The sequence below is a fragment of the Pieris napi genome, chromosome 8 (assembly GCF_905475465.1).
Source record: "Pieris napi chromosome 8, ilPieNapi1.2, whole genome shotgun sequence".
Classification (NCBI taxonomy): domain Eukaryota; kingdom Metazoa; phylum Arthropoda; class Insecta; order Lepidoptera; family Pieridae; genus Pieris; species Pieris napi.
Window position 1 is genome coordinate 2,242,317 of NC_062241.1, and position 23,125 is coordinate 2,265,441.

The following is a 23,125-nucleotide window of genomic DNA, read 5'->3' on the forward strand; positions in this document are numbered from 1 at the left end:
ATGCAATATTTTTAGCATTCAATATTTATACTAATTTAAATCAACGAAATAACTTGACATACACAGATTTGTGCTAATCCTACACTTACCTAACAATATTTTTACTCCAACTTTAAGCTAAAGTACTTAGAATCAAAAGATCGCAAACCTTTTTTGGTCTGTAGTTCTTCGTATTCAGAGAAAAAAAAACCATTGGGGTCTCAATAAGGGTGATTTTCAGAGTCGAGAGTCAATACTGTGACTTTATATATATATATATGTTGAAAACGTATTTGATTTCTATTCAACGGGGTAAGTGGCCTCACCTGATGTTAGGTGATACCCGCCGGCCATAATACATACATTGTGATACATTGTAAAAATTGGTACGCTTTTTTCTTCAAGGACCCTAAGTCGAATTGGTTCGGAAACACTTCAGTGGTGGTGGTGCGCGGCAATGTTTTAAAAAACGCTCAGTTGTGGAATGACGTCGAGGTGATGGATTTTATATTCTGCCTCGACTAAACTATATTAATATATAATTATATACGTTATTGAATTTTGATGAGGTGTCAAATGTCATCTATTAATTGGGCCTTACATTGTGACATGTCAGACTTTCTGTTGACAAATGACAATCAAATGAAACGCGCCATGTTTTACCCATCATTTAAGTTACGCGCGAAAATTGTACAATTGACAAATATATTTAATTTTTCGAAATATACAATTTATTGACTTGATTACAAAATAAAATTATTATAAACTATTTATTGCACTTAAATTCAAAATATTTGGGTGTCACTAGACAAATATTTGGTGCGCAGTGTCTTACAATTTAAAGTAATAGATGATAAGGTTTTGCTTGGCTAGAATCAGTGTCGGTTTGAATGTCATATAAAAAATCTAGGAAGTATGATTGTTTAAACATACACCTTTAACAGTTGAGGTATTCTTGCTTTATTTATGGATATCCATGCTTATTTATCCATTACGTATTACTAGTTTATAGTTGAGTTTTTTATGTTTGAAATATAATAAAAGATTATTGATTATTTAAAAAGATAAGATTTGAAATGTTTTAATTACCTCGGAACAGAATTCTAATGAGCAAGGAAAATTTTACCGACTATATCAAAATAGGACCTTTTAAATATTTATTATTGTGTCTGGATGTCCCAAGACCCACAGTACATATACCGGCAAACATCTTGAACAAATGTCCTTGACTTCGCAGAAGCGATTTTTAGGTATCACTGGGAGGGGGCGCTGGTGCGCGGCGGCGGGAGAGTGACGTGTCGATCGCGTGATTGGTAAATCAGTTGACGTTTGTGTCCCGCGCTGCGCCAACTTTCCCCCACTCCCTTGTTTAATGTTCAAGATTTTTGCCGGTAATTTTACCATAACGTTTTCATATTATTTTTTTGCAATTCCATAAAACCATTAAACTATGGCAACAAATCGTTAACGTTAGATTATGTATAGAGGCGTAAATATTAAAAAACCCAACCATAAAGGAAATCTTATACGACATTCGAATATTTATTACTCTCGTGACTCACGTTACAACATTCTACTGATTAAAGCAATACATTAAATAAGACCATATCGAAACAATACATTAATGTAAGCAATATATAAACTAATCAATATTTAACTAGAGTACAATTAAGTATATACAAATAAAATATTTACATAGAAATCATTTATAGACGTTTTTCACCTATATGGTATCAAAATAAATCTTTAGCTTTACGATACAAAGTGTATAATAGATCATGTTTAAACGTCAAAATTTGTAATTATTATAGCCTCACTTGTGAAATGACAGAACTATGGTCGCCATGTTGAAATGTCACTTGTCAATTTTTACTTCCTCGCCTAAGGTTGAATTGGTTTTTTTATTTATTTAATTAAGAACAAATAAATGGTATTTTAAATCCAAATATTTTCAGGTACAAATTATACTGAATACCGTTCGACTTATAAGATAGGGCTGTGTTGACATTATATTATCTAAGTAGTGGTCAAACAATACGAAATATTTAACACAGTTTTAGGTGATGTGGAACAATCTAGGCGTTTCCAATTTCTGTAAAGGTCCAGACACACAAAACAAAAAGCCTTAATTTGAATTGAGTTAAAGTAATTACCTCCAGTTCAGAAAACGGTTCTTGCCGACAAAATTTGGATATTTGGACATTTTGACAAGATTCCTTTCATTGCATTCAAAATACAATTCATAAATTTAGACAATAGTATTTTAATGTAATTTCAATAAAAATAACACCAATACCATTGAATTAAACAAATAACAATATATTACATACACTAATTAAATTTAAGTTTTAGCAAAATTTATGGAAATCATTTATATGAACAAAATCTACACATTAGCCCGAAAACTTTGAGTTATCGGTTATCTTTTCAATACATTCACATTACACTTATACGAAATAGAAGTGAGTGCGAGCGAGATAGATATTAATTTAATAGAAAAAGAGCAGTCGCTCTTGAGCCGTGCCGGACAGCAGACGCCATCCACGCTTTATGTTAAGGTACTGAATGATTGCACGAACACAGATTAGGATACCTGTAATAAAATGATTAAATAGTATTTATTGTTTTGACTAAATATATAAGTTTGGTCTTGTTTTATACCTACTAAAAAATCAAATATGGATTTTACAATGAATCTGCATTACTTTTAAGAACGTATGCAATGTTAATTGTTTTAAGACTAAGTTCTTTTTGTTAAGAATGCGTAATTGTTTTAAGAGAGATCTTTTTCCCACTTACAAACTATACTTTGACACTCAATTAATGAATAATAAGTAGTTTTAGCTAAAAAATAAATACATAACCAAGCTAATAAATTTAGCTTCATTCCTACACGTAGCCGGCACAATACTAATCTACCTAAATCAGGAATAGATCTACCTAAAATCAGGTTTCGGATCTGTCGCAAAAATATAACCTATTTCGGAGATACGGGAAATAGTAGCAGTGGACCCGTTTCGAATAAGCCTGAAGTTTTTTGGTAGAAACTTTGGAAACTAATGCAATAACAGCGTACGACGGTGGCGTGATATATTTTACTTTTCATGTTTTATTAAAAAAAAACTCGTGAAAGTGAATTGTGTGTGTTTAATGAGAATAAAACTCTTTAAACCGAGTTACACGAACAGACAATGTTTATAAGAAAACTTCAACACCACTTGGAAATATTTGGTATATTGTATTAGAATAAAATCTCAAACTCCCAAGAGCTGATGGGTTAAATCACAAGTTCGTCGTATATTTGATAATTGTTTTATATAAAGTACTGTTCAAGCGAAGGTATTATAAACTTTAACTTTATTTGAGTTAATACCTACTGAAGGACCGTAGAAAAAGACTTCACGCACGAACACATCTTATCAAGCGACGATAAACAACGGGTTATGACCCTCAAACCGTATGCATTGCAAAATACATCGTAATAAAAAGCACTACAATCGAATTTCAATCAATATGGTACATGCAATAGGATATATTAATCAAAAAGCAAGACAGACTGAATAAAAAATAAATAATAGTTAAAAAAAACTAAAAAACACGTGGGGCGCTCTGTGCCATATTTTTCGTCTATCGAGCAACCCACGCGTTTTCGTTCATTCAGTATTTTTTGTTCATTACCATTTTCAGCCTAAATTAGGAATTATTTTTCACTTTTTAGTTTGATGTGCTTTAAAAGCGTGTGTTTAAGTTTTTTTAAACTGTTATTTATTTTTTTTATTTATTTTTTCGGATTATTGCATTGTCATCGATCTTTGACAGGTGCGCAAAGTTTGAATTAAATCTGTCCGTTAAAAGTGGGTCAAAATCGAGTCCGAAGGAGTCGGTTACATACATACAAGTGAAGCTAATATAAAGCGTGTAAAAATCTTACCAAAAGCCATAATGAGCCACCACAGCCAGGAATTCTCATGGGATGCGAGTTCAGTCGAGTGCTTGACTATGAGTGTCCACTTGGCGAGTGAGAGACCGAAGCCAGCCAACGCTCCGTAGCGACTTGCCACCGTGTGACAGAAACACATCAGCAAGAGGAACCCAATCCAGTTGAATAGAAATGCCACTGGAATGTTTAAATTTAATTATATATTGCAAAATAATTAGGAAATAGATATAGGAAAAAATATAAATAATATATAGGAAAAAAGTAGTGTTATTTATTGTCTTAAAAAAATATATATAATATAATAGGAATAGGAAAAAATTAAGTTTACTTTTTTCTTTCCATGAAATAATTTTTTTTTTAAGCTATTGCATAGATTTTATCGCGGGCTTGGAGAGCGGCGACCGAATCAAGAAATTCCGTAACGAAATAAACCTAACACACGATGACGAAATATAGATGCGGCCAATACGCGTTAGAGCGGGTTTTAATTATATGTTGAGCAGTGTTGGCCATGTGGCTTCAGAGTATGACTCTCGCATTAACACTTGCTCGTACGGTAAAGGAAAATATTGTGATAAAACCGGCATGACCTAAAAAAGTTAACGGCGAGTCTCATAAGACTGATCACCTATTTGCCTATTAGAAAAGATAAATAATCACGAAACAGATACAGAAATTTGAGGCCTTAAAAGGTTTATACAATTGTTAAAAGGAGTACTAATTCAATTACGATAGTCAAAGACAAAAATAATTTATTCATATAGGTAACTACGGTACTAATTTTATATTTACTGCCAGTTTTCAATCAAGGGCGTAGAACTGAAGAGAATAACTGGCAATAAACATCTCAAATTACTACACATGACCGAGCTTTGTTGAGAGGTCATTAACTCCGAGGGTTAGTAATATCTTTATTAAGCCATTTTCGTTCCTTCTCATTTTGTACTTCTCTTCTTATTTCTTTCCTAGCAAGCGCTAGAAGAGATCGCTAATAAGAGATAAGGCTGCCTGTGTCAGAGAACGACTCACGGAAGTGATATATTTTATTTTTATTTAATTGATTTCAATATAACATAATTTTCCAGCACTTAAAATTATGAGTCCTTTACTAATAATGTCCATTTTATTGTCAACTAACGACCAAATATAGTACTTTCACCATTAAACAGATTTTATTTAATTTCCATCCATCTAGCCTTACAGATTATACTTAAACTATTTATTACTTTGCGTGATAGCCTCGCCAATTTCCGCCTGGTTAGCGATAAGACGTAGGAAAGGTCACTCTGAACGTATTTCTAATGAAAAGCTTACATCGATCGAACTTTACAGAGGTTAAAGGTTAACGCGTAGGCCGTCGTACTATGTTAATATCCTCATTGCGAATCAGGAGAATAAGTGTGGCTAAGATTTATTTGACCTTTATCTTAAATGATCAAATTAACTTTAATAACAAATATTATATTCATACATACAACTGTTTAAAGTACTAAATGTAAATTAATTTTTTTACAAAGGTATCTCAATAAAATTGGAATTTTATACAAAAGTATTGAGGTAATCTATCTAAAAAATGAAGAAAAAAATAATTTATGTCATCGAATAATAATTTTGGTATAAATACATTTTTTGAAAAAGAAAATGTTTAAATATAGTAATGTAGCTTGAATTGACTTAAAGTATGATATGATGTAACACTCACCAAAAAACGAAGTCAGGAACATGAAATCAGTACCAAGCAAATTGTTCTCTGGGTCAAGTTGCTGTGCTGTTGCTTCCCTGGGTTCCATGGTCACAAATGCAGCTATTGTAGGGTGAGTTGGTAGCTGGTTCATAAAAAATATTTGTTATAGTTAAATTCCCAATAAGACAGCACAAAGGAGACACACATTTTAAAAGCATGATGAAAATAGCTATTTGTGCAGTCTATTGTATACAAAATTTGATGCTTACAAATTAGGTGTAAATGTCACAAATTAAGTAACAAAGATATGGTAATCAAATAATTAGAATATTTTTAATAAACAAACAGGTTAGCATGATTTAAAAGAGTTATTTAAAAACATTTTCAATTTAATCAATGTTTTTTTATCACACTGAAGTTGACAGTTTTATCAGTCACAGAATTAATAATGAAATGAAATATTAAAAAGAAAGGCACACATATTTTTAGACTTCATTAGAATATAAAGATTCAGGTTTCCCTTAATGATATGTCATAGGTGCCCCCCCACTGGTATTGTCTTGCTAGAAAAGTCCCTTTGTTACCCAAGTTTAAAATTCACTTAGAACATATTGGGTGAATGTAAAGCTTTAATAATAATTAGAATTACTTTTGTGAAATTCAATCTAGAATAATATTTAAATCAAGGGCCATTAGAATTGTATAGAAAGTGAAGGAATAGTGCCCAACACCAAATTCTTTAACAAAAATTATTTATTCCACAAAGCTACCCTCTTATCGTTTCCTAAATACTATTGTTAGTATTGTTATATATGAATATAGTATTATTTTATTTTGTAAGTAAATGTTTAGTAGTTGTTTTGTTGGCCATACTCATTAATCATATTTTGTATATAGTTAAAATACAAACTTACTTGGGGTCCCTCCCCTTCCATTTGCTTTTCACGCTGTACTTCTTCATACGTTGGGAGCTTAGAATTTGCTGCAACATCATATGGCGGTGGAGCTGAGAAGTCTGGCCGAGGGGGAGGAATGTCGATGTTGTGACCACCTAAACATAATAAAATTTATGTTTATATACATAAGATAATGGTTGTCTAATCTACTTAGAATGCAAATGGCAATCACACTTTTCTTATACAAAATCATTTAAGTGAAACTAATTTTATGGTATCATATTATCATTATTATTATCATATCATACATCATATTGCATGGTATCTATTCATTGGTTGTGATTAATTATTGACTTGAAATCCAGTGAAATCAAGGATCCAAAGTAATTAAAGTTTATTTTTATCTATTTTGTTGCATTGAGAGAATCATGATAGATTTTAGCAGTAGAATACATAAAAACAAAAATTTTAGAATAGTTTATTTAGTATACATTCAATAATAAGTTAGCACATATTGTTTATTTTATAAATAAAGATGACATTACCACAATTAAGGAAGTAAGGATTGATTGACACATGTGACATATTCATTAAAATTTAAAATTAACTTGGAAGGATTTATAAAATATATATATATATGTCTCTCCAATACCTCTATTATGACTATCTAGCAACCACATCCATGATAACATATTCTATGTAAACATTCACATTATTATGTGAATAACTTTATCTTTTCCTAGTATATAAATATAGTGACACATGTCGATAAGGTTTCTTACTGATATCAATGTAAGTTGGTGGCATATTATTGGCTTCCATTGGTGACGGCAAAATTACACGAAGATGCGTTGCGGGGCACATATTTTCAATGCGCGTTTGACTCTACAATAAAAGAACAACAAAAGAGAATTAGTTGAAGGCCTGTTCTCAACCGCACTAAATAAATAAACGTTTACGTAAAACACCACCTAACTACGTACCATTTTGAATAATATTTATTAGAACCACTCCTTTTATCTTACTGAATTATTTCAGGGAAAACACTGCACATTATTTAAATCCAACAAATTGTTTTCAAAACTAAACCATTCGAATTAATAATTTTTGTGAAATCTTTATTGATCCAAGGTATAATTTAGTCGCGAATATTATACGCGAAAACCATAATGCAGAATATCACAAAGTGAATATCAATTATGTCAATGTCAATCATTGCAGTAAGATTATATGCATTGACATTCATTGACGTTGAAAACGATCAATGTCAATAATGTCATTAACTCATTTACAGATATTTACGTGATACGTCTATCAGTGTTAAAGCTCTCACACCGGCTCACGGCTGTCGACTGTCAGTTTAACCATTAAATTAATTTAAAATTTAAATCATATTGCTAGGCAGTGTGGAGAAATTTTGTTGCTTGGAAATAAACTAAAGTTATTCTTATATGATAGTGTATAGAAATTACTAAGGATGAAGACTGCCTTTATGGTGGCAGAAAAGCCATCTTTAGCTCAGAGTTTGGCCAATATACTTAGCAATGGAAAATGCATCACCAATAAAGGTATATTTGTGACTTGTTACTTGATCGGTGTTTTTACAACAAAGATTTGTAATAATGTATAAATTTTAGGTTCCAATACAGCCTGTTCTGTTCATGAATGGACCGGTTTATTTAAAAATGAATCGGTGAAGTTCAAGATGACATCTGTGTGTGGGCATGTAATGAGTTTAGATTTTACTGGTAAATTTAATAATTGGGACAAAGTCGACCCCATTGAGCTGTTTAGTTGTCCTACTGAAAAGAAGGAGGCAATGCCAAGACTCCGTATGCCCGCCTTTCTAGCGCAGGAAGGCAGGGGATGTGATTATCTTATACTGTGGTTGGATTGTGATAAAGAAGGAGAAAACATTTGTTTTGAGGTAATACCATAGATAACAATTGTAAAGCTATTATCAAGATAAAAATAAATATTTGGGTCAGACCACCTTGCTTGAGCATTTTAGGTATGTCTCCCAAACTAAATAATTTTCACATTTTCTTTAGTTTTTGATTTAATAAGTAACAAACAGATTGTGTGTTCTTTAAATCTAATACCTTACTACTAAAACATATTTTTTTTTATTCTAACCACTGTGTGTATTTTAACACTCAGCGCTTAAATAGTCAAAACAATACCACTTTCTAAATCTTGATTAAAACTATATTTCAGGTGATGAGTTGTGTTGCTCCCTTTATGAAAGGTGATGTTTATTCACCGCTAGTGACATATCGTGCGAAATTTTCTGCTATTACTGACAAAGACATAAAAGCAGCAATGTTAAATCTTGTTAGACCAAATGAAAATGAATCACGAAGTGTTGATGCTAGACAGGAATTGGATTTGAGAATTGGCTGTGCCTTTACAAGGTTTCAAACTAAATATTTTCAAGGTGTCTAATCTCTTTTATGTTAATTAATATGTAGCTCTAAGTATATAATAGTTAAAGATTTAATTTGTAATCTGTACAGAAATCAAAACTAACCTTTTTTCTGATTGAATTCTGTCTTGTATAACAGTTTTGTTTATTTAAAAAGTAATTATTGGGTATAAGTTATTATGTAACCAGTTAAAGTCACATTAAACAGTGTTGATGATTCTATGTTCTAGTAAAGCATACCTATATCCAGTGGCACAACAGCCCTTTAGGTTGGCCTTCTCTAATACAATACCTCCTTTGTACCTTATATTTTGATACTAACTCTTTGAGCAATATTGAAAATATTGTTTACACACTACTGCATTGTTTATTTAAGGAGAATAGTATCATTACCACTATGAATTTTCAGGCCGTTATGGGGATTTGGATTCGTCTCTTATTTCCTATGGTCCATGTCAGACACCAACCCTTGGATTCTGTGTTCAGCGTCACGATGATATTCAGACCTTTAAACCAGAGTCATACTGGGTTTTACGAGTGACAGCTTCTACAACTGAAGGTCGAGAACTCCCATTAGAGTGGAAGAGAGTACGTGTTTTTGAAAAGGATATCGCTAATATGTTCCTGGCAAGCATTAAAGAGATAAAGGAAGCTGTGTAAGTTGTTTTATTAAGGATCTTCTAAAGGATCCTAGTTAAAAAAAACGTTAAATCATGTGTATATAGCTGAAAACTTAAAGTATCACACATGCATCATAAAAATATCTGTAAATGCCTGTATTATATTAAATACTAATTCAATGTCGTAGGATATGGGCCTGCCGGAACTAAATAAGTCCAACTGCAATCTTTTGATTAACATACTCTTTTAACTATCTGTTATAATTAAGTATGTATGATTTTGTTTGAACGGTGCAATTGGACTGTATAAATTTTTACAAATAAGTGGTCTATATCTAGTTATATTGTAAGTATTGATCAGATAATATTATATATTATTTTTTAGAGTTGTGAACATCCAAGCAAAAGAGAAAATAAAAGCTCGGCCAGTGGCTCTAAACACTGTGGAGCTGATGAGAGTGGCCAGTTCCGGATTGGGTATTGGACCACACAATGCTATGCAGGTACCGCTGTCACACAAACTATCCTACAGTTAAACCTTTAAGGTATGTTTAATATTCTGTGGCGTTGGATTGACATTCAAATCAAATTGTTATAGGTGGCAGAGCGTCTATACACACAAGGTTATATCTCATATCCCCGTACTGAGACGACAAGTTATCCGGAAAACTTTGATTTGATGTAAGTTCTTATAAATTTATTAACATTGACTAACGCCCGAACCCAATAATTAATCCACAATCTGAGATTGAAAACAATCTGAGATCAGACCGTGACAGTCGATCGATCTCCATCACAAAAACCAAACCCTACGAAGACAATCCATTTTTGGCGACGGATATAATGCTCTCTGTCGTTCCATTTTACCGAGTTTTCACTCATATTTGATAATCAATGTAAACCAAAAAAGTAAATAAAACCGGTCAAATAACATTAAAATATACGTGTGTATGTTTAAAACGTAACAAACAGTTTTTTTAATTATTTAAAAAACTGGTGTAAGTTAAAATCCGTAAAATAATTAACAGTTGAAATCGAGCTTGTATCGACAGATGGCTATTACAATCCGTCGATTGGTTATTGGCACACTTGGTTCAATATTTGGATTAAGATTACTATCCCAGATGGTAGATAATGGATTGAGATAGGTTATTGGGTTCGGGCGTTATCCTCAATATTATAACACTCGGCTAATTCTATAGCAATTTTTCTGTGATTTGTAAAACTTGTACTCATGTTCTATATATGTTTATAATGCTTACAAAATGTATTTATTTCTTAAAATGTCTTTTGATAAGTTAAAATTTGATTTCTATATTTTTAACCGACTTTAAAAAGGGTATATCAATTCTTAGGGGCCGTGTAAGTATTACGTAAGCAGATTTACCCCTCCTCTTGTCAGCAAAAGTAAGCAAAGCTCTTAAAAATAATAAACGTATTAATTTTTCGTAGGAATCCTCGAAAATGCATTTCGTTTTCAAGTATAGACAATGTGTGGGTAATATGTGTAAAAAATAAATAATTACTGTTGACGTAAGCACCAAATAAGAAAATCAAAGACAAAAATGGGCTCATTCATAGCCCAGACTAAAATTGGGCTAGCTGTTGGCGACGTGTATCTCGTTTTATATATATATAAAATAATATTAATATAATATTATAATATTAATTTTCTCATGTAAATAAAAAATATTTTTGTAATGAGCAATAAAGTTCTTTAATATTATATTTTTTTTTATATTCAGAGGTGCTCTCCGACTGCAACAGAATTCAAACAAGTGGGGGGCGGACGTACGAGCGTTGATAGCGAATGGTATCAACAAACCCAAGAAAGGGAAAGATGTAGGAGATCATCCTCCGATCACGCCAATGAAACTAGCTTGTATGTTATTCTGAAACTTTATATATCATATATAACAATTTCATTTTAACTCTTAGATATTGTGTGGCTGTGCACCAATGAACTTTCTATGTGCGCATTTAACATTCGCTCGGACGGTGAAGGAAAACATCGTAAGGAAACCGGCTTGCCTTTTTAAAAGTCGACGACGTGAGTCAGGCACAGGAAGCTGATCACTTGCCTATTAGATTAACAAATCATCATGAAACAGACAGAAATATGAGGCCCAGACCTAAAAAGATTGAATCGCGAAATTGAATTTTAATTTGTTTTAAGATATTGTGTTCTATCAAAACTTCTTAGCTGTCTAGTTTTTAAATGTTCTTAATTAATATTATATACATTTAAAATGCGTTTATTATTTGTATTGCGTTAGCTATATTAAGTAAAATCTATAAAATCGTAAGGAGTAGTGTTGGCCTAGTGGCTTAAGCGTGCGACCCTCATTCCTGGGGCCGAGATTTCGAATCTTGAGTTTCATCAATGGAATTTTGTTATAAATAATTCTGAAGAAAACAGTGCTTATTCACTTTTAAAACGGCTCATTGGTCTAGTGGTTAGTACCCCTGACTGCGAATCCATGAGTCCCGGGTTCGATCCCCGGCTGAGACAAACATCGATGTGATGAGCATTTGGTGTTGTGCTTAGGTCTTGGGTGTTTTTATATGTGTATATGCATGTATTTATATGTGTTAGGTCTTTCTATGCATAATATGTATGTATATCCGTTGCCTTGTACCCATAACACAAGCTTCACCAGCTTAGCACGGGACTAGGTCAATTGGTGTGAATTGTCCAATCATAAAAAAAACGGTTTTTTTCCGTCAGTAAAAAAAGTTCGGTATTTTAAAAAAAATGACTATTCCTAGACTTATTTAATAATTCCAGCTGACTCGGAGTTGGATGGCGACATGTGGCGTATTTACGACTACGTGACGCGACACTTTATAGCGACTTTATCGCGCGACTGTCGCTTCTTGTCCACGGTTATAACCTTCGAAGTGGGAACGGAGACATTTTCGTACACAGGCAACACTTTGGTCGATCCGGGATACACGGAGATTATGCATTGGCAGGTAATTGTTTATTGAGCATTAATATTTTTATATTAAATGTAAAAAAAAAATGTGCGGTCATCGGGGTACTTCAAATAATAGAGGATTTTAGTTTTACTCTACTTATATTAAACACTCGCGTACAACAATAGAATATAAGCGAAATAATTAAATGTTAATTAATAGCTATGAAACGATTGCTAAATTAATGCAAATGTCGAAGAGAGAGCCTACTTCTGGCTATACTCTCGAGGCGTAGTGCGCGGCCACATGATTCGGTATCGGTGCGGTGCGGCGCCGCAGCGGTAACAACGTCATCCTACATACAAATTACTATACCATGTCACAAGACGCGTTGCGACGCCGCGCGGCCTTGCACCGCAAGCTCGTCGGACTTGTGACCTGCGAGACGAGGCGGAGAGGGTAAAATATATTGCCACACCGCAACGCCCTTATGGCACCGTATAGCTCGAAATAATTGGCGCTGCACCGCATCGTGTGGGTTTAGCCTAACTCCGACAATTTAGGAAATCGCCACACTTATAAAACTTTTAATCGGTTATAATTCGTTACATAAAATTTGTAAATTCGTAACTACCCTCTTATTTTAATTTTTGAATATTTTGTGGTGGACGAAAATTAAGTGTTTTATATAAAGTGGTTTGTTTTACGTAAAACTTAACGAACGTAAAACTATTCCGGGGTGATATAATACAATGAAAACTTTTAAACAAATGAAAAATTAACGCGTGGTGATTGTTTTAACTTTTAATCTTATATAGGCGTTCGGTAAAGATGAATTCGTGCCTACCCTCAATGTGGGAGAAGAGTTACGTGCCCACGAACACAGATTGGTCGAATGCCAGACTTCACCGCCTGACTACCTAACTGAAGCTGAGGTATTTATGAATTATACTTTTTAAATAATTTCTAATATTTTTTTAAATTTTTTGTATGAAATTAATATTCTGTGGAATTTTTGTCTTAGTTTTGACATGGGTCTTGAGATAAAATCACTTTTCGACATGGGAATGACATTTGCTTACGTTGTCACGTGACCATTTTCATACAAACTCGTTTGCCATTTGTGGGTCACATGATTTTGTCTCAATCCCCTGTATTTGTTTACTGAAGTATATATAAGGATTTTTTTTCGTAGATTTTATAGCGAATGTTCTTCACGTTCGCATATTAGATTATTGTTAATTGTCAAACGCATTTTGTGACAGTCACATTGATAGTTTAAAATTATTGCCATCTTTGAAAAAAAAAACGGCCATTTTGTTCGATCTTTATGCCCTTTTAAACACTTATACATATTGCTTCCTTTTTGAGTCGGTTTAAATGCTTAACTAATTTCGGGAATGAAATTATTTTAAAAAACCTTTCCAGTTAATCACATTAATGGAAAAACACGGTATTGGAACGGACGCATCAATCCCGGTACATATAAATAATATTTGCCAAAGGAATTACGTAAATGTGGGCAGCGGACGACGATTGGTCCCAACTAGTTTGGGTGTGGTTTTGGTGCATGGCTATCAGAAGGTTGGTTATTTTATATTATTTAGTTACTTAACCAAGGGTCCTTCAAGAAAAAAGCGTTTCGATTCTTAAAAGGCCGGCAACGCACTAGCGAGCTCTCTAGCATTGAGTGTCCATGGGTATCACTTAACATTAGGTGAACTTCTGTGCTTCTTCTACGTGATATGGTCTTAAATGATTGGTTAAGCGATAGTTGGTCAAAATCCTTTATTTCAGATACTTTTACTCTTAAACACTTCATAATATTAATAATAATTTGTTTGCAAGAATATGGTACAAAAATGTATGAACAATCGAAAGTTCGCATATACTGCTATATATGACGTGAAAATTTGTCTTGAAAGGAATTTAACTTAGAAGTTACATACATTATGGATCATATCAATTCTTATATTATTACGCTATCAAATTAATATTATTTAAAATGTTTATATTTCTATCATCGAATTCTTTTAAATTTTTTTTTGCAAAAAGGTCCCGCTGTTCTAATACCGCCATTCCTGTCTTAACTATGCCAGTCTCTGTCATGGACCACTTGCTTTTTTCTTAATCTGGTCTATCCACCTTCCAAATTGTCTTCGTATTTTGCGTTTATAGTACCTTGGACATCTGTTCACTACTTGCTCTAATTTTATTACGACTATGTATTTGCGTGTTGCTCCCACGAGAATGTAAGTGCGTGCTCCTATTTCACTATGCCTCCTGCTGATAGAGGACAAGTCTTTGTTTTTAATTTATTTTCTTATTACTAATTTCTTAAGATGTCATGTGGAACATGGTGTAATGGTTGCAGCTCCTTACAAACGTTGTGTAAAACAAAAAATTTGGCGATTAAAAAGAGTGGCGGAGAGTTTATTGCCAGTTCTTCTCTTCCGTTCTACGCCCTTGATTTGAGAACTAGCTTTAAATCTAAAAATTAGAACCATTTAGTGTATATTTCTGTTTTGACGTTCATAAGTGTACATTGTGTTACCTTTATGAATAAATGATTTTTGACTTTGACTTTGCCTTTGTTATTCTTCTTAATGCTGTATAATTTATTTTATCCATTCTTTTCTTCCCCATATTAGTACTGGTAGAACACAAGTATTGAAAAGCTTCCTTTTAATTACCAGTCTTTAAATAAATATTTCAGATTGATCCACAACTCGTTCTACCAACTATGCGTTCCGCGGTTGAAGAACAGCTAAACCTCATCGCCGTCGGTCGAGCGGATTTCCACGCCGTACTTTCCCATACGACTGAGATATTTAGAAGGAAATTCCAGTATTTCGTGAGGAGTATGGAATCTATGGACCAGCTGTTCGAAGTCAGCTTCTCCTCGTTGAAGACAAGTGGAAAGGCGCTGTCGAGGTGCGGCAAATGTCGGCGTTATATGAGATATATTCAGGTAAAGCTTTTAGGCATACGTGTATGTCGCAGATTCAACGCGATTAATAATGAGAAAATTGGTGACACTATCGTCGTCCGACATTATTACTTAATATTTTAACACAGTCAGTGCGCACGTCCGGCGCAGACGCCGATCAGAGAGCAACGCTACTCAAGTACTCAACGATCGATTCCACGCACTACTGACCAATTGACTTTGACATTTTAAAACCTGTAAGATGTCTATGATATTGCGTGGTGTTGCTATTCCAATAAAACAAATGACATCGTGTTATATTATACATAATCTCTGACATATATTATAAATCCTGGTGGACAGAAAAACTGTGTCCACTTCGTGTTTCGACCACACCACCTTCTTTTCTATTTCAGATTATGTGTACAATAAATGCGTAAACTATTTTAAATTTTCAGGCCAAACCAATCCGTCTCCATTGTTCGCATTGCGACGACACGTATACGTTGCCTCAAACGGGCACTGTACGTATTTACCGCGAACTCAAATGCCCATTGGATGAGTTCGAGTTGCTCTCGTGGTCCTCGGGCTCCAAGGGCAAGAGCTTCCCGCTTTGCCCCTACTGCTATAACCATCCGCCATTTAGGTGAGTTAAATTACATTTGTACGTTTAATTGATAATTACAGTCAAACCTGGATAAGCAGATTTTCTCTCTTATAGAGGTACGCAGCAATAACAATTCACAACAAGTACGAATGTAGAAAATATGTAATACTAGCAATCTCACTTACGGAGGTTCATGAGGGAAAAACCACTCTCTTACAGAGGTTTCTGTTTCTTGCTAATAGCGGTTTTGGGAGATTAAAATGACGGGTCCCGGCTATTATACTCACTTATAGAGTTTTCTCGTATTCCTATTATGTGAGTTTTCTCATTGTATTAAATGTAACAAAATTAGGGACATGAAGAAAGGTTTCGGCTGTAACTCGTGTACGCACCCAACGTGCTCGTACGGCGTCAACTCAACGGGCGTGTCCGGATGTATCGATTGTGATGGAGTTCTCGTCTTGGACCCGTCTTCTCCGAGGTGGAAGCTCACTTGTAATCGGTGAGTATTATATCAACAACGATTTTGTTTAGCACTTGCTATGTGTATATGTGTGTGCGGTGAAATTTCCTCCCAGATTAACTTTGATTTACTACATGTATAATATATTTAAATAAGTTCAAAGCGCGCCGCACACCGCTTCTTGCTTTGCAATTTACATTTTGGATGTAATTAGTTTTTGTGTAAAGATCAAAAGAAAGGAGCATACCAATTCTTTAAAAGCCGGCAACGCACTAGCGAGCCCTTTGGCATTGAAAGTGTCTATGGAAGAATTTTTAATGGTGTTTATTAACTAATTTTATATTAAAAAATAGCTGGCCCCAAATGGCAGCACATAGCGCAAAATAGAGAAAACGGGCAAAAGCTGGAAGAGGCCTTCACCTGAAGAGGGGTTCCCATACAATAATTAGAATATCAAAAACTGTAAATAATAATACTTAGCATGATAGAAATATAGTCATAATATTTATTCATTTACTAATAGATTTTGTTAAGTTTTTGCATAGGTTTAGAAAACCATTTAAAGAAATGTACCTTATTAATTAACTATATTGGGAAATAAAAGGCTTTTTATTTTTATTTTATTTTTTTTATTTATTTATTTTATTAACTAATTTTATTTCAATTTGTTTGTATGGAAAAACAAGGTTTTTAGTGAATTACATTTCCCTTGTACTGTAACGAAAATATGCATATTACACCTTATTTACCTGCATTATAAAAAGTGCCATAACGTTTTTTCTACGTTGTATATGTTTGATTTTGAAACACATTTTTGTTTATATAAAATGTAATTAAATCAGGCACAGGAGGCCGATCTCCTACTTGCCTATTAGATTGACTAATGATCATGATACAGAAATCTGACCTTTAAAGGTTGTAGCGCCACTGATTTATTTTATTAAATGTTTAAAGCAGTGTTGGCCTAGTAGCTTCAGCGTGCGACTCTCCTCCCTGAGGTCGTAGTTTCAATCACGGTGCACCAATGGACATTCTTTCTATGTGCGCAATTAACATTAGCTCGAACGGTGAAGGAAAACATCGTGAGGAAACCTACATCTCTTAGACCCAAAAAGTCGATGGCGTGTGTCAGGCACGGGAGGCTGATTACCTTCTTGCCTATGACAAATGATCATGAAACAAATTCAGAAATCTGAGGCCCAGATCTAAAGAGGTTGTAGCACCACTGATTTTTTAAAATTGTATTAAATGTTTAATTGTAAATAAATATTACCAGGTGCGACGTAATAATAAACGTGTTTGACGACGCGTCACGAGTGACTGTGAGCGACCAGCAATGCCCGGATTGTGGGGCTCAACAGGTGACAGTGGAATATCGGCCCGAGAGGACCAAACTGCCCGCAGCCCTCACGGAGATGACGGCCTGCCTTTACTGCGAACCCACTTTTACTGCATTGGTAAGGGTTCATTTGTTATTTACGAACATTTCTTCATGATCGTAGAACAATGTCGGATTTGAAAAAAATCCAAAATCCACATTTTATCATATTTGAATTCATTAACGAAATATTACGGCTACATTAAAAAAATCCATGTGTTTTTAATTTCAAATTAATCAGTCGGTAGAGTGACGGATGTGTTTCTATCAAACATGTGATTTTTCTAGAAAACTGTGTAATTTAATGTTATTATTTTTACTTTGTTTAAAACAAATCCTTTTGTTTGCTTGTATGCCAGTTTTCATAATTACAGAATATGAATTAAAAAAGTTCATAACTTTTAAATTTACAAAAAACTAACATGATTATATTATTACTATTTGTCAGATCCGTCACTATACTACGACTATGACGATTTACTTGATTAACCTCTTCCCTCGGTTTTAAAAGTCGGTTAATTAAACTTACTTTAATACCACACCTACCTAGGTAAATAGTAGGTAAATAGTAGATTTTGGTGAAATTTGGACTGTGTTCTAAGCTGGAATACGTGATTCAAATAAAGATCTGGATATAACCTATAGATTCCGAGAAATTTGTGGACAAACATACATTTACGAATTGCGTGGAAGACTAAATAAATCATCATACTCAAATATTATACTGGTCAAACTCATAACCTCCTTTTTTTGAGGTCGATTAATAACAAAAATTCATAATGCCCGATGTAAAAATTTCAGGTGGAAAAGCATCGCGCGGTGACGCAGCGAGGGGGCGGGGCCCGTGGGCGTGGCCGACAACGCAACAACAAACATCGGAACAAGCAGCCCAAAGACAAGATGGCGCAACTCGCCGCTTACTTCGTGTAAATTGTGAGCTCAAGCTAACATCCTTTATAAACAATAACCGTCTAAAATCTGTTAATTACACTGTTTTAAAGTACTTATCTCTTTCTTTCACAACGGAATCAATTTGATAGAAAGAGACGGAAGAGTACTTTAGTTTTGAGTGCAATTACATTGACTTATTAATGCCAATATAGAGATAAGCCGTCGCCACATCGGTGGAACTTTATCATTGTCAGGTCTAAATCGGGTGATGGTTGTGGTAAACCCCAGAAAATTTATGGTAATCTAGTCCGAATTCCAAAGTGGTAACTTTTTTTATTTTCTGAGCGAGCCACTGATCTGATTTCGGTTTGACGTTTCTTTGAACATCCTGTATATTTATGATCTGTGAAATAAATGAATTTCTCAACAATATCTTAACATAGATATAAGGTTATTTATATTAATTTACTTAATAAATGTGTCAATATAATATTTGTTTTAATATGCCTTTTAAATACAATTTGTATCATAGTTATCCTGAATTATTATTATTTATTACTTAAGATGTCATGTGGAACATGGTGTAATGGTTGCAGCTTCTTACAAACGTTGTGTAAAACATAAAACTTGGCGATTAAAAAGAGTGGCGGAGAGTTTATTGCCAGTTCTTCTCTTCCGTTCTACGCCCTTGATTTGAGAACTGGCAGTAAATGTAAAATTAGGCAAACGGGCAGGAGGAAAAAAAAAAAAGTTGTGCTCGGATACAAGCTGCGACAGTTTGCCACATGACGCAAGGTGTTGCCATGCTGCACGGTTCTTGCCACAATGTTCGACATTTTTAACTTTGTCAAAAACAAAGTTGCACAGTGTTGCCCCGGTGTAATATAGCCTTAACGCACGACAACAGGGTTGTCGCTTAAGTTAGGCGAACACATCTAACTCTCATTGAATGAATATAAACATTATTTGCCTAAGAAAAGCATCTTTATAGTCTGTTAAAAGTTAAACTATTGAACTAATTACTCTTCAAACTTTTTCATGACCATTAAACTGATTAGATACCTTTAACGCGAATTGATTACATTATTTACATTACTCGACATTTCGAGTGCCTACCCCGGTCGAGTTAGCGAGGCACTTTAGTTAAAACGGTTTTCATAAAATAATTATAACAAACCTTTTATCGTAATTTTATATAGGGTACATACACCCTCTACGTTGAAAGTTGCCTAGCATCAGCCTAGGGCAGGGCAATTTGATTGTTAAGAGGGGCAATCGAAATCATGTGGATATAACACAACGTGGAGACTTGAGACTGAAGCTTACCGAATTGGAACCAAATATAAAATCATTATGCAGCAAGCATAGCAAGCAAGCGCAAACTTAATTAATATAGAAAAATCATTATAATTCCAGTTTTTCATTATGCTATGAAAATTTACTTATTGTTTCGTTTACAATTTCCTAGTGATTTCTACGTAAAACCTATCATTATTTATTTTTTTTAAACAATTCACACCAATTGACCTAGTCCCATGCTAAGCTGGTGAAGCTTGTGTTATGGGTACTAGGCAACGGATATACATACATATTATAGATATATAAATACATATTTAATCACCCAAGACCTAAGCACCAAAATGCTCATCACATCGATGTTCGTCTCAGCCGGGGATCGAACCCGGGACCCATGGATTCGCAGTCAGGGATACTAACCACTAGACCAATGAGTCGTCGAATGATTTAATTGCTCTTATATTGGGTATTATTATTATTATGCACACTAGCAGCTTAATAAGCTGATGCACGTGTATTTCGAGATTTAGAGAAACTATCCAACCTATTTTTAAAAGAGTTCAAAGAGGGTGCACTAATTACACTTTTAGGAAGCCTATTCCAGTCGGCCACTACTCACTATGGCACAAAAAAGGTTGGGAATCACTGCTCTAGTAATCCTTGCCAATAATGAAAGGCATTTTAACGTAGACTCACGGTGTAGTTACCCAGTCTTGCAGCCGATATGAAATGGTAATAAAACTTCAAAATTTATTTAAATCTTCATTTTATTGTGAATTTTGTCACCTAATATTATACAGATATAGTATAATAAGCTTACAATTTATTACTGTATATTCTCAAACGAAAGTTCGTTTTAAGTCGAACTATTCTATTGTATATGAGAGATAGCATTACATTGTGAGGAAAATTTTATTTAAAATTCAAACTGTGCATATACATGGATTTAAATTAAAATATCACAATATTTCGATTAATGTAATTCTATGAAAGGATGTGAGCTATAACTAAATTATCTATCTATTGATGCATTTCGTTACTTAAGAAGAGATAGTTCTGAAATATAAAAGACCTCGCAGCTACGATTCACTAAAATCATTTGACGCTCGTAGCAATGTCTACGACTCGTAGCACTTACGATAATTACGGTGGATAATAATATGAAACCAAAATTCACCATATAATAACATTGTCCAGTATTGTCTTAGAAATACACATTTGGATTTTTTGAAAATTAAAACTATATCTTTTAAAATCAAATGAAAATAATGGAAATTTAAAGGAAGTTTCAACATTTGGTTAAGAGGCATCTTTTTGGAATTTGCTGTAAAGTTCATACAAAAAGTTGTTAAAAGAAATAGGTAGTAGTGTTTAATCATCCGGATTACCAATGACATTTAACTAAGTTATTTAATACCTCCGACATCATAGACGGGGAATCTTAAATAAATAAAAAAATCTTAAATCTTAAAAAAAAACAAATGAAAGTTAGAAAATAGTTGTGGCTCGGGCCAATACTAATTGAATATATTAAAAATTGCCTATTGCTCTTCTTAAATATACGGTATTTTATCTATATTTGATCTAATGAAATAATATTTGAGATATTCGTGCCAGTATTAACATTATTCATATCACAGACAAGCCAATATGAAATGATTAGCAATAGAATACTTCAAATTTCCTAGTCCATCGAGTATCACATTATCATTAAAATCGGCAATAAAAATTAGACTGAAAGGATTGGTCTAGGGTCATTCGACGCATTCTGTATTACCCGTGCCGCTTCAGGTGTAACAATTTTTAATGGACAATCTATGAAGTATCATTACACTTGTATTTCGATGTAACAGACCGCTTATTTCATGTAATTTCAAACAATAATTAAGAAGGTCATAAAAATGTTATATCTCGATGACACTAGGATTCCCAAACCTGTATTTACATGGTGTTTAGCGGACAAATAACATTGATACTCTTACCCCATTCCAACGTTTTATTACTAATAGGAATAATATCTATTCTTAAGTAAGGCTGATTTTGGTCTAGTAAAGACTTTGAATTTAAATACTCTGGTTACTTGAAGTGGCGTCGATTACCGGCACTCTTTCACTCCCAATAGTTATTCTGACTACAATATTGAGCGTACCGTGTACCCTATTGGAAGTTATCCGACGCTGGAATGCTTAAACTAATAAGATTGGTTGCTAGCATTAACCAAAGCTTTATCAGTACATTCATATGAAATATAATCGTACATCTGCGTAAAATGTATAAAAAACTCATTTGTCATACCAGAGCCAGTTTTAAAGATATTAAAGTTTTATGATCATAAACGCACGTCAAGGTTTTATATAACGTAACGGAGAATGTTTTGTCTCATTTATTTATTTGCAATGTGACGCATGAGTGTACAGGACAAAATATTAAAGCTGACGTAGAATTAGCACGTGATAAACAGCAATCAAATATTAAATAGTTATATAGCTATGTTATCAAACATATTGCAAGTATGTAACTAATATATTAATGATAATAACTAGAACATCTGTCCAAAATATAAATGTAATTCTTTAATAATAGGTTGTGTTTCATGTCGAGTCTTCAAATTAAACAAAATATTAATATTTCTATCCGTGAAGATTGAAACATTCCAGCGCAACCAACTGTATATATAAGAAATATTTTTTTTATTAATTTTTGGGAAGGTAAAGAGTATCTTACGTTGATAAAAAGAACAGCGATTTGGTCACATGGAGAAAAGTATTATTTTATTTAACTACGTGCAATTAGCTATGAAAGTTCACCCTGTATGAAATGTTACAAAAATAATTAGTGATATTTATATGAGATAGCCATTGATATGCGTTATATATAAATACCTAAAGGAAGGTTAAGGCTGGCCTAAGTTTGAGACACTCGCTAAAGTCTAAATGAGAATTAATACGATGTTTCGGAGGAATATAGAAACCCTGAAGATAACCCAAGAACCAGCAGAACCTACAATAGCGCTCATATTTCTTGCAAGGTATTAAATGCGCGGATTATTCCTCCTGTTTTCGCTTCAGAAGTTTGAAATATTTGTTTAGGGAAGGGGG

At 33.6% G+C, this 23,125-nt stretch overlaps 2 protein-coding genes across 3 annotated transcripts; one reads left to right on the forward strand and one right to left on the reverse strand.

Annotated features, from left to right (window-relative positions):
• Positions 1 to 2,408: 2,408 nt before the first annotated feature.
• LOC125051556 (NEDD4 family-interacting protein 1) lies at positions 2,409 to 7,691 on the reverse strand. Its single transcript, XM_047651960.1, has 6 exons — positions 7,483 to 7,691; positions 7,282 to 7,384; positions 6,518 to 6,654; positions 5,622 to 5,745; positions 3,911 to 4,096; positions 2,409 to 2,572 (listed from the first exon to the last, which is right to left on the reverse strand). The coding sequence occupies exons 1-6, from the start codon at positions 7,483 to 7,485 to the stop codon at positions 2,469 to 2,471; spliced, it is 657 nt and encodes a 218-aa protein (XP_047507916.1). The 5' UTR covers positions 7,486 to 7,691; the 3' UTR covers positions 2,409 to 2,468.
• A 112-nt stretch (positions 7,692 to 7,803) lies between these two features.
• Positions 7,804 to 19,221, forward strand: LOC125051555 (DNA topoisomerase 3-beta-1). 2 transcript variants are annotated; one of them, XM_047651957.1, is made up of 15 exons: positions 7,804 to 8,067; positions 8,137 to 8,426; positions 8,717 to 8,936; positions 9,334 to 9,580; positions 9,930 to 10,047; positions 10,143 to 10,225; positions 11,290 to 11,426; positions 12,333 to 12,520; positions 13,282 to 13,398; positions 13,892 to 14,047; positions 15,180 to 15,434; positions 15,851 to 16,038; positions 16,352 to 16,501; positions 17,739 to 17,919; positions 18,642 to 19,221. In XM_047651957.1, the coding sequence occupies exons 1-15, from the start codon at positions 7,977 to 7,979 to the stop codon at positions 18,768 to 18,770; spliced, it is 2,550 nt and encodes an 849-aa protein (XP_047507913.1). In that variant the 5' UTR covers positions 7,804 to 7,976; the 3' UTR covers positions 18,771 to 19,221. The 2 variants fall into 2 exon arrangements, with proteins under 2 accessions (XP_047507913.1, XP_047507915.1); XM_047651959.1 differs by lacking the exon at positions 8,137 to 8,426.
• The last annotated feature ends 3,904 nt before the right edge of the window (positions 19,222 to 23,125 follow it).